The 12,357-nt window shown below is 39.7% G+C and overlaps 1 protein-coding gene across 2 annotated transcripts in view; it reads left to right on the top strand.

Annotated features, from left to right (window-relative positions):
• LOC307216053 (glypican-5-like) overlaps window positions 1-12,357 on the top strand; it is a 413,975-nt gene that overhangs the window by 32,830 nt on the left and 368,788 nt on the right. For both annotated transcript variants that reach the window (XM_079975883.1, XM_079975884.1), the window contains exon 2: window positions 5,994-6,155. In XM_079975883.1, the coding sequence (XP_079832009.1) occupies window positions 5,994-6,155 (162 nt within the window). The remainder of the gene's footprint in view (window positions 1-5,993; window positions 6,156-12,357) is intronic.

Genomic DNA, 12,357 nt, shown 5'->3' with positions numbered 1-12,357 from the left:
TGTAGGCAAAACTGCACAAGAAACCCAAGCAAAATCTCTGCTGTTGACAAAGGAAACAACTGTATTTTTGCAGCATTAAAATATTGTTTCTTTAATTTACTTGGCACAGCTAGTACTACAGGGACTACAACAAGACGACAACAAGAATATTGACAAATCAATGGAAGTGTCAAATTCCAGCCTAGCTTCTTGCTAAATCAGACAAAAATGTGACTCAAGAGAAGCAGAACCGCCTACATTTCCCATGGAAGCATAATAAATCTCCATCCTTGATAATTTTTAAGGGCAACCCTAAAGCAGTGGGATTCAGTTTCATCTCCCCAGCGGAGGGAAACATACTGATTCTGGAACGACATACTGTGGAATTTCTGGATGGCAGCAAAGATATGGAGCTAGTCTATACGGATGGCTGAGCATATGGCACAACTGAAACCTTAATTTGTTTGTAAATTTTGTAGCCTCCAAATACGACAGAGCCAGGCTCAATCCCCAGCCGCTCGATAGAATCCCTCTGGGGCAGAATTGTACATCTGGCTCTCTTAGGTGCATATATTGTTCTACCGCTGGCATCTTCAGTTAGAAATATGATATTGTATGGCATTGTTGGGAAAGACTTTTGCCTAAGACGGTAGAAAGCCACAATGTTGTTGTTTAATCGTGTCCGACTCTTCATGACCCCATGGACCAGAGCACGCCAGGCACTCCTGTTTTCCACTGCCTCCCGCAGTTTGGTCAAACTCATGCTGGTAGCTTTGAAAACACTGCCCAACCATCTCGTCCTCTGTCGTCCCCTTCTCCTTGTGCCCTCCATCTTTCCCAACATCAGGGTCTTTTCCATTGAGTCTTCTCTTCTCATGAGGCGGCCAAAGTATTGGAGTCTCAGCTTCAGGATCTGTCCTTCCAGTGAGCACTCAGGGCTGATTTCCTTCAGAATGGATAGGTTTGATCTTCTTGCAGTCCACGGGACTCTCAAGAGTCTCCTCCAGCACCATAATTCAAAAGCATCAATTGTTCGGCAATCAGCCTTCTTTATGGTCCAGCTCTCACTTCCATACATCACTACTGGGAGAACCATAGCTTTAAATATACGGACCTTTGTTGGCAAAGTGATGTCTCTGCTTTTTAAGATGCTGTGTAGGTTTGTCATTGCTTTTCTCCCCAGAAGCAGGTGTCTTTTAATTTTGTGGCTGCTGGCATAAGGCAGGAGTGGTGAATCTCCAACCCTCCTGTTAACATTTACTCTTCCATGTACCCACTCATGCAAAATTTAGACAGTAAGATCATTGGAGCAGAGATCTGTCTCACAGTATTTTCTGAATGTCTCAATGCACATGGAACTTAGTTGTGTAAATATTTACAATATCTCCTTGTATCATTGCTTGTTGTCATGGGCTTTGAAGACACTCGAACTCAGGACACAAGGGAGAAACATGCAAAGAGGAAGGCACGCTTGGCAAATTCACACCGTGATCACCTCCTGCCTGGAAACCAATGTCCCCACTGTGGAAGGACTTGTGGATCCAGAATTGGCCTCCACAGTCACTTACGGACTCATTGTTAAAACCGTGTTTATGGAAGACAATCTTACTCGGCTACGAGTGATCACCAAAGAAAGAAGAAGAAGAAAGTACTCAAGGAGAAGGGGAAAAACCCTTCCCTCTTCTTTCTAACCTTTTAAATCTTACAATGTTAACATATTCCCCTTCATTCAACTCTTTCTAGGCTAAGCATACCCACTTCTTACATTCTTTCTCTGTGTGATTTGCTGTCGAACTTTTAGCATCTCCGTAACTTTCCAGCTGAATCCTTTCTATCAGAGTTTGAGAAGGATGTAAGTTGGAAATGAAAATAAATGCATACCAGTAGCACTGAGTGATCTTTCAAAGTCTTACTTATGTAATGTTAACTGTGGCTACAGCTGAAACTTGGCCTTGGGCCATGACATCATATTGTTGACTCATGTTCAGTTTACTATCCATTAGAATTTCCTAAACACTTATAGGGAATGCTACAGTATACCCAGATATATTTTTCTTTTTTCTTTCTTTTCTTTTTTCAAAGATCTTTATTGAAACTTAACATATAAACATAATAACCAAAATTCCCAATGATTCCCTCACATAAAATATAATATCTAAATTACAACAGCTGCATAATTATACACTTAATTTTAAAACCCACCACCCACCCTCTACTTCCCTCCACAGCAATTCAACTTCTTTATATTTCTTTCTACCTTTTTTCCCTTGCATTCTATAATAAATTATTTTTGTTAAATTCTGATTTTTCCTTCTTTCTTTGTTATCGCTGTTTTGTTATCGTTTACATTTTTAATCTAAGCCTATTAGCATGTTATATTTAGAACAATATTTTGACATATAATCTTCAAAATACTTCCACTCCATTCTTAACTTTTGATTTTGCCAATTCTATATACTCACTTAATTTACAAACCAGTTAACGCCAGATATATTTTTCTTGTTTAAGAAACGCTTCACTTTCTTCTCTGCTAGCTCCTGTTTTTTGCCCATTGCAGCTGAGAGGAGGGAGTTGTTAAAGGAGGCCCAACATTTTTCTGAGTGTGCAGTCCTAGTGGCAGCCTCCCCACCTTATGCCTGAACTGCTGAAATGGATCTCCTGCTCCATGGTTCCCCTTCCTGCTGCTTCTCCTAGGTCCTGGATACAGTAGGTCCGAGTTGGGAAGGCGCGGAGTCACCATTGCTTACCATTATCCCACCATGCCCAGGAAGAGCTGATAAAGGATCTTGACTGAAACCATAGAGAGCTGTAACCAGTCAGCACAGAGAATACTGCACTAGCTTAAATGCAGTGCTTTTTTCTGGGGGGGGGGGGATGCAGGGGTACGCATACCCCTAAACATTTTGTTAATCTAAGTTTGGCCTCATTGAGGGGCAGTGTTTCAATATGAGTAGGAAAATGAGAGTACACCTAAACATTTTTTATGGAAAAAAAGTACCACTTAAATTATTTCAGTTTCATTTACACACTTTCCTGTGTTCTTCCTCCTCCTTGAAAGGGCCATGAGGCCTTGGTTCTTTTTCTGTTACAGGGCATAAGGCTTCACCATGTGTGCTTATAATTATCCAGTAAACTTTAACTTGATTTCCTGGGGAATTCTTGTTGTCTGTCTGATCTGCGACTATTGGGGAATAGAATTATTTATAACTCTGAAGTTCCACTATGATTTTTTATGTGGTGTGACTCAAAGATTGTAATATCATTTTTCAGTGGTATTTCCAATAAAATTGTATTATTATTTTTTAAAAAAATACTGCATGCATTAGGTTGGGGTTTTTTTTAAAAAAAAAATTCAAACAAGTTCCATATTGAGTGGCTTTGCATCCCAGCTGTGGCTGACTTTGGTTATCTGACTTCAACATCGTTGTGTGTTTTGAGATTCTGTGTGGAATCCGTTGCCTCATGAAATGAGTGTCTGCCTGAGGGAAGATTACTATTGTCAAGTTTCTTCTTCAGGTTAGCAGGACTGCTATTTGGATAGTTTCATTGGGCCCTATAAAGGGGGCATTCAAGAAGGTGGGTCATTAAATGGCACTGACCCATCAGCCTGGGAAGCTGGCGTGCAGATGCACCCTCTGAAATCTGGTACGCATTTCTCTGGTGCTGCAATGCAGTGTGCCCTTAAGTTGCCACACTGTCTGAGCTCTTACTCTCTCTCCCCCCCCCCCGCCATGCCTATTTGATGGGGGTATGCTTTGCATTAAGATCAGCTAGCGTGAATTTTTTTTAATGCTCTCTTTAGAGTTATTTAAGATTTTGGGACTGTACAAAGCTGCATTAACTATTCTCAGCAGCCAAAGTTGAGTACCAAAACCTAGATTAGGGTGGTGTGGGTTTCTTTTTTTGGTAATTAAAAGATTCCATCCCAAAACTAGTATTGAGAAAAATGAAATTTCTGAGCTCACAGTATGATGCTCATACCAACATAAAGGCTTCCTAGTGAGACTGCGACTTGCTTTATATTTTGCTTTAAATACTTTGTGTTCTGCATGGTGTTCTTTTGGCTTTCAGAGGATTTGTGCTGTTTCTATTTAGGAACAATCTTTGCAGCTTTTTGGCCCTGGAGCTGCAGACATTCTCTTCAACCGTCTGTCTGTTTGTTCAGAAAACTAATGGGGCAAAGAATCTTGGCCACCAATGGCTGCTAAGGTCTCTGTGGCTGTTTCTTCTGTTTTGCTATGAAGATGAATCATTTTCCTGAAGATAAATATTTTCATCAAACCCAGTGTATGATTTGTAGGTAATAACACCTGCAGAAATCCCAAGCCAAAATTATAGAATGGGCATAGACAGGGGGTTTGAATATAAGCTTTTAACCGGGGACATATAGTGATTTCTGAAGCAGGAAAATATATATCATTAACCCTGCTCATATCATATGTGGATATGGATTTAAGATTCTGTGCCAGAAATAGGCCTCTTTTGTCAAGCTAGTAACTTCACTTATGAAAAAAGTAACATAGATAGAAACCTAGGAGCCAACTCCTAGTTGCTGAGGTCCTTTTGGCCCCCCAATAAAATAATTGACCCCCCCAAAAAAGTTTATGGGCATTGCCATTCAAATGGTGTGTGCGCATCATGTATTGTGATCAATTATGCAGAGTTGGGCTTATATGCCCCCCCCCAATATTTTATTCAAGTTGGTACCACTGGGCAGAAAAAGAACTAGGCTCTAAACTGCAGCAATTGTTGGTAGGATTTCTTCCTAGGCTTCTGTTTTGAAGAAGAATGAACAGACTGAACAGCTCCCAGGTATACATATTTGTAAGATGTGGTGCTAAGTATTCAGGCGAAACTAGTGAGCTGATCCCATTCTTCTCAGACATGCAGATGCAGCCTCTGGTGTTTCTGCAAAAGTGGCAGTCCTTGACTTGACTGTAGCACATTTTGGCTGTGTGGAGGTTATTGTGCCACTGTACTAAGGGGCAGGCAGCTCATTCTGTCCATTCACCCCTTCTGTAGGCCAGTTCACAACTCCTGTATCTGTCTGTCTTTCTGTCTATCTATCTATTTATCTATCTATCATCTAATTAATTTTTTAACATATCATTTTCAACAGTAATTAAACATACTTTTACATCTTATTCAATTTTTTTGACTTCCATCAATCCTGTCTGAAAAATTTCCAATCCAATCTCTTAGCATGCATTTCTTATCTGCCCTATTGCATTTCAAACTCATAACCAATATCTCTATTTTTTTCTGCTTTGTAACACTTCATATATTTCTCCTTACAAAACTTCTTGTAATCCTACTAGTGTAATTTGTTGATTACAGTTGCTTTTCAAAAAAATTCACAACTCCTGTATCTTCAAAGGCATTCCAAAAGCCATGGAAATTGGGTTAATTTCAGTGCATACGAAAGTCAACAGAGGCTGAGTTTGCCAGGCCTGAAATTATGTGTACAACTCACATGCACACACTCAACACATGTTGCAGACCAATTAATACACAGCTCAAAGGACTATTGCTTTTGCCTTGATAGTAAAGAGGACACACAGGGAGCTTCAGGATGCTTGCTATTTTCAGGAGGGATTCAGTAGCATCCCAACAAAGTGTGGAATAACGGTTTCTTGATACAGCATCATCTAGCCTCCTCTCCTCTAAGCAAACCACAATGAAAGCTGATTAAATTGCCAAAGTAATCTAATCTTATTGCAAGCAAAGCAGGATGGATGCTCGATCAACAGGTTGTTGGGATGCACCCACAAATGATGTGCCTGAATTAGGGTCCTTTTTGAACAGAGGCTGCAGTACATGTAATTCTGGATATGATGGCGTTTCCTTAATTTAGTTGATGCAGTCAGACGCTGAGCCCTTGAAGTGTACAGAAAGGCTGGACATTTTACTTCTTATGAGCTGCATCACTTTGCTTGTTAGAAATATCTTTGGCGCTGTTTGTTGATGCTCTCACTGAGGATGTTTGTTTTTAATTTACTCTTTTCTTGCAACAGATTCCAACTTACAGATCTGCCAGCACAAAGTGCAAACATGTTGCACTAGAAAGATGGAAGAAAGCTATCAAGCAGCAGTTCGGAGAGAAAGGATGGAGAACATCCAGACTCTAAATTTTGAACTGAAATATATGATTGTCGGTCACATCACAGCTTTTCAAGGTAGGAATATTAAGAAAACTGTGAAGCAACTTCTTCCCTGTGCCAATAAATGCATAAGAACATGCTTGCTGGCTCGACCGATGGACCATCTAGTCAGGCAGCCACCTTCCAGTCACAGCCAGCCACATGTTTCTAGGAAGCTTACAATCAGGGTATGAAAGCAACACTGTGATGCTGTGTCTATATAATAACTAATATTAGAGTAATATGTGTTAAATGTAGGTAAGTATAATACAGTCATAGCTTGGTTCTTGAATGCCTTGGTACTCGTACGTTTTGGCTCCCGAACGCCAAAAACCCAGAAGTAAGTGTTCCAGTTTTCGAACGTTTTTCGGAAACCGAATGTCCAACATGGCTTCTGTTTGAGTGCAGGAATCTCCTGCAGCCAATCGGAAGCTGCACCTTGGTTTTCAAATGTTTCGGAAGTTGAACGGACTTCCAAAACATTCTTGCAAAATTCAAGAACCAAGGTATGTGTGTCCTTGGGATGTTAGACATGAGTGGCGATTGGGTAAAATTTTGAAAAGGAGTTTGAATACTGGTGGGAGACAGTTGAGAGGGTCAGTTGAGAGTTATGAGCCATTGGGGTTGGGGAAAGAATGTGTTTGGACGGTGGCAGGGTTAGCTGGATAGAGTAGGGTCAGCATTGTTCTTAGTCATTGTTTATATGAACCAAAGTAACTAAGAAGAAAGTGCAAAACTAAAGCCATATGTTTCTGTACTCTGAGTGATAATACAGTGGTACCTTGGTTCTCAAACTTAATCTGTTCCGGAAGTCCGTTCTAAAACCAAAGCGTTCCAAAACCAAGGCACACTTGCCCATAGAAAGTAATGCAAAATGGATTAATCCATTCCAGACTTTTAAAAACAACCCCTAAAAGAGACATTTAACATGAATTTTACTATCTAACGAGACCATTGATCCATGAAATAAAAGCAATAATCAATGTACTGTACTATAAAATAAATAAGGCAGTATTGTAGATGATAAAAATTAAAATTAGTTTTTTTTCTTACCTGCACTGATGATAGTCATTGTTTGGATGGGGGGCTTTTATCCATTTCCGCAGTCACACAATCAATCAATCAATCAATCAATCAGTAGCTGAACTGGGTTCCACACAGCCACAAAAACAAATTAACCAAAAAAGCCTCAAAAATGCAAAATAAATAGCAAAAACAAAAGCACCAAACTTAATCCGTTCCGGAAGTCCGTTTGACTTGTGAAATGTTTGAAAACCAAGGCGCAGCTTCTGTTTGGTGCAGGCGCCCCAGAAACAATAGTCGACAGCCGCATCAGCCGTTCAGCTTCTGAAAAGCATTCGAAAACTAAAACACTTACTTCCAGGTTTTTGGCGTTTGAGAATCAAGGTACCACTGTAAAACCTTTTATTATTTCTACTTTAATATATTGTTATGATATGATATGATATGATATGATATGATATGATATGATATATAATATGATATGATATATGATATATGATATATGATATATGATATATGATATATGATATATGATATGATATGATGATATGATATGATGATATGATATGATATGATATAATATGATTAATATAATATAATATAATATAATATAATATAATATAATATAATAATATAGTAATGTTATACCGTGCACACATGCCTCCTGGCTGGCTACAATTGCGGTGGGAAGATATTCAGGTACATAGTATCTGTAGTGGCAGCAGAACCAATGGGAGTTTAGAGAAATCTACCAGAAACCTGGCTCAGGGCAGTATACCTTATAGAAATAGAAGGTGGTAGAGGCAAGTTGTGGTGAATATGAGGGTGGTGCCAGGAACTTAATTCCCATTCAGTTTACCTGGCAGTTATGGAAACTTTTTTCAGGTGTAGTTCCAAGATTTATCAACTGCTTCAGTTAACTTCACTAAACCAAACCAAATTATTGCAAGCACTGGCATTATGACACATGCCGGACTGTTGATTTTTGGACAGAAGTGCATCCAGATATGAGCTGCACCAATCTGCCCAAAACAGGAGGCGTGGGAAGCAGGATCTTAGAGAACCATTTTCAAGGAGTCATTCCTTTTAATGTGCTCTCGTACTCATTGCCTATTGACATTAGGCACACACCTTCACTTTACTGTTTTGGGTACCTGATGAGCTAAAATCATGTCTGTTTCATCAAGCCTATCCAGACGCATGATAATAGTTTTAAGTATTTTGTTTTTAAATGTTTTGTTTGTGTTATCTTGGTTTTTAATGATGGTTATATATATATATATTGTGTGTGTTCATTTTAGCCATTTTTAAAAAAATAATTGGATTTGTACACCTCTTTTTCTACATAAACTAATAGGGCATCATTGCTCACCTCCCCCCCTCCGGCCCGATTTGCGCAAATATGTGTTCTAATATTTCCTTACCAATACTGGAAATTAAGAAATGCTGGTGTGAAGCTATGTAAGGAAGACGGACATGATTGAGGCAACAGCTCCCTCTGTCCTGTTTTTCTCCAGCGTTAATAGTATATTTTATCATGGAATTTCTATTTGGATGGCAGAAATGTGCTTTTGCTGTTGGATACTGTGACAGGAGAAAGGGTGGGGGAGCAATTTGTTCTATTTCACAGTCTTGAAGGAAAAGGCCTTAGTATCCCACACGGTTTTGAAAATCTGGCACCAAGTCACATTTGAGCCCTCTGCTGTGCCGAAGGGGAAATATGGAGCCATTGTTGAATGACAGTGAGTTATTCAAGTGATCTTTCAGCATCATTATAGAATAAAGCAAAGGTCAGAATAGATTAACCTGTCAGGCCCTGAGGTCAGCCAAGCCGCTTTATTGCTTGACTGAGTGAAATCAGTCATTAGACATTTCAAAGTAGCTTGGATTTACAAGCGTTTTCCAGAAATGGCTACCTAAATTATTGTATTGTGAGTGGTTATAAACTTGCTTTGTCCACCTTAGGTGAGAACACGCCAGAATTTTCAGCTTTGGCCTCTTAAAAGCCTCAAAGGCTCATTTGTTCGTTTGGGTTTGTGTGAGGTTTCAAAAGGCTCTCTAAATCTTTTCTTCAGATGACACTGTATAAACATTCTGTTGCTCAAGCAGGGGCGCCTTTCGGATTTTTTTATCCTGAAATAGTTTTCCCTGCATTGAGTTTGGTTTATTGTTGCATGGTATCATTATAAAACATTAAAGGCTGCATGCCTCAGACTGGTCAGAGGACATAAGCTTCATTCACTTTTTTCATTAGACTTCTGCTGCTTGGAACCATTGAAGAATGGGCTGAATATCAAATCAGTCAATTCGAAATCTGAACAATATGCAATATTTTCAGGAAGAAATGAGCCACTCTTTGATTTCTTTCTTTTCTTTTTGGCTTCTAACATTCTATAGATACAAATATTCTCATTAAAAGTAATGTTCTACTGCAGCACTTTTTAAAAACGAAACAAAACCTGCCAAATTTGTGCAGTGTTGTTTTATGGTCTTCAGTTGGATAATATATCACTTTATAAAATGCAGCCTGGTAGATTTATTTCTTTATATAGAAATTTTCTGTCCCACCCAGCACACCATTCAAGAATTAAAAATCACCGTTTCCTAAAATGCAGCCAGGAGTTCAGTACCTGCCCCATACCTGATGCCACATATGATTTTGTGGTTTAGGGGAAATGGCCTTGTGGACTGAGTGGAGAGGCCTGGCAGGCAGAATTTAGCCCGTGGATAGTGGTTCTCTAACCCTGCCTTAAAAACTCAAATAATCATAGTACCCCAAAGACCATCTTAAAAAGCATGACTGTGAATTTAAATACAAGCAACAACAAAGCCCTGTTGTCCACCAGGCAAGCCTGGTCTGATCTGGTCAAGCGAGAGTGAGCAGTGGGACTGGCTCATCCAAAGACATGGCAAGAGATCTGCAACAGGAAGACACAACCACTGGGTGCCAAGGGGAATATGATAGTTTCAGTGGATACTTCCCACCCATTTGATGTCAGTCCAACAAAGTCCAGGCCAGAATATCTTTGGACAGAGGCAGCTCCTTGATTTATTTTTTTAATGATTTGGAAAGTGACAGTTCCTTTAGCGATGAACTGTGTGCTCTTGGCAACTTGTGTTTTGTGTCCTTGATGCATGTTGTTATTAACTTCCTTGGGCCGTGTACTCACCATACATTTAAAGCATGTGACTTCTCCCAAAGGAGCACAGGAACTATAGTTTCTTAAGGGTGAGCTACAGTTCCCAGGATCCTTTGTGCTTTAAATGTATTGTGTATATGTGGTTCAAGCACAAGGAGATTAAATGAGCTGGCTAAAGAGCCCAATAATGAAATCTCTCAATGGGTTAAATGGTCAAAACAATCTGCCCTGTGTAAGATAGCTAAGCCTGCACAGTGTGCATCCAAAAATAAAGCTGAAACATTGCCCAAGATTACAGAATTCTGAAGGCAAGCATTAATTTGACATTGGGATTTCCACTGGTGCATAACCTTGGCTTAATTTGGCTGCTGCTTTTGAATCCAATCTGAGCTCTGTGCTCAGCATCTTGAGAATTCCATTTTAAATAAACAAAGAAGTGGATATCCTCCTCTCTGTGGGATGGCTCAATCCTGTGTAATTAATCGTGGTGGACCAATAGGTTGATTCTTGCAATGCTTTTCTGTCCTGCTGAAGTGAATGAAAGGTACTGCTCTAAGGACTGTGCTGTAAGAGTGTTAATTGAAAGACTTGCGTACCGGCTTAAAAACCTTAAAGGAAAGTGCAATTGCCAGCCGACCTCTATTAAAATAGTTTGACATAATACTTTTCTTAGAAAAACGCGGACTTACAAACACCTTTTTTAATACTTTCACCTATAAGGACTTAGTTTTTAAGCTATATTTTGGAGGTTATTTCAATAGTCTTGCCATTAGGGCTGAAATGGGATAATTTTAACAGCTGCCAGATTCGCATATAATGATTAGTATATAAGGCTACATTAAATTCATCACATCTGCACATAGATATTGTTGTTCTTGGCACCCTGCCCATTTCATACATGTGGTTAGGCTTAGTGCTGCCGCCGAATTCTCTGTTTTAATAAAAAGATTTGCAATATTAGCAAACCATTGCTGGGGCACACACTTAATAAATCAGTTGCATTCTAAAAATATTTTTAGTTTTGACTTGCTTTGACTAGTTGCTGTGTCAACTGCCTTTAACAGTGAAGGGTGCTCTGCTTGCTGATGTACACCTCTTGATACAGGCAAGAGGACTTATGCCAGCAACAACATTCCTCCCATCTATTTGGGTTTGTTATCAATATCATCGAAACAGCAGTTGTATATTACTAGCAACGGCAGCCTATCTAGCAGGTTTTTTCTTAATAATAATAAAAAAATACAGTATTCCCCCAGTTCAGAAACTCCAAGTCATTGCAAGGTGAGCAAAACCACCCTGTGAGCTTTCAGCTTTCAGCTCAGCTTGCGATGGCTCATTGCCAGCCCCCCATCCTTCTCTGCTCCCAGTTTCCCTCCCCTTCTTCCCTTCCAGTCACCAAGTCACAAAGGAGGGGGGTGGGGTGGGAACAGCAGCAGGAAAGGCTGGTGAAATTTGTCCTAAATTCCAATGCTTCTCATCTGCAATGAAGAGGCAGGAGCATACCGGGAGGCTCAATTGTCAAGGGAAGAGCTGAAATGTGACAAGTGGTGCTGTTTTTTTAAAAAAGAAAACTCTGATTCCAAGTTTCTTTAAAGTCTTTAATGGGAAACATAGATTTTCACTGGGAAGTCCTGCTCCTATAAGTGGCACCACTTCACAATGCCAGAGGTGCATGTTAATATTGTCAGAACTCGAGTCAAAAGAAGAACCCGTATTCCTTTTTGCTTAAGGGATGCTATTTCATTTATTCAGTTTGGGAGTCCCCTCTAGTTTCCACTCACTTGCCTGATTGCCTTGGATAGGATTTATGAAGGGAAGGACTCTTCCTTATAATAATTTGTGGATTATTATTATTATTATTACTACTACTACTACTTATTTGCCACTACTTGTTTGACACAAGGCATTTATGAACTGCTCTTTCTGCCTCCTCTTCAGCTGAAAAGCCTTCTGCTCCTTTAAGAGCAATTGTGCCTTAGCTGTGTAGAATGAACGCGGCTTTTCTTGTACAGTCATATCTTGGATCCCGGACACCTTGGTACTCGGACGTTTTGGCTCCAGCAAACCCGGAAGTG

This window comes from Podarcis cretensis (genome assembly GCF_951804945.1).
Source record: "Podarcis cretensis genome assembly, chromosome: 5".
In the NCBI taxonomy this organism is placed as follows: Eukaryota; Metazoa; Chordata; class Lepidosauria; order Squamata; family Lacertidae; genus Podarcis; species Podarcis cretensis.
Note: the sequence above shows the minus strand (reverse complement) of the source record. Positions and strands in the feature narration are given on the sequence as shown.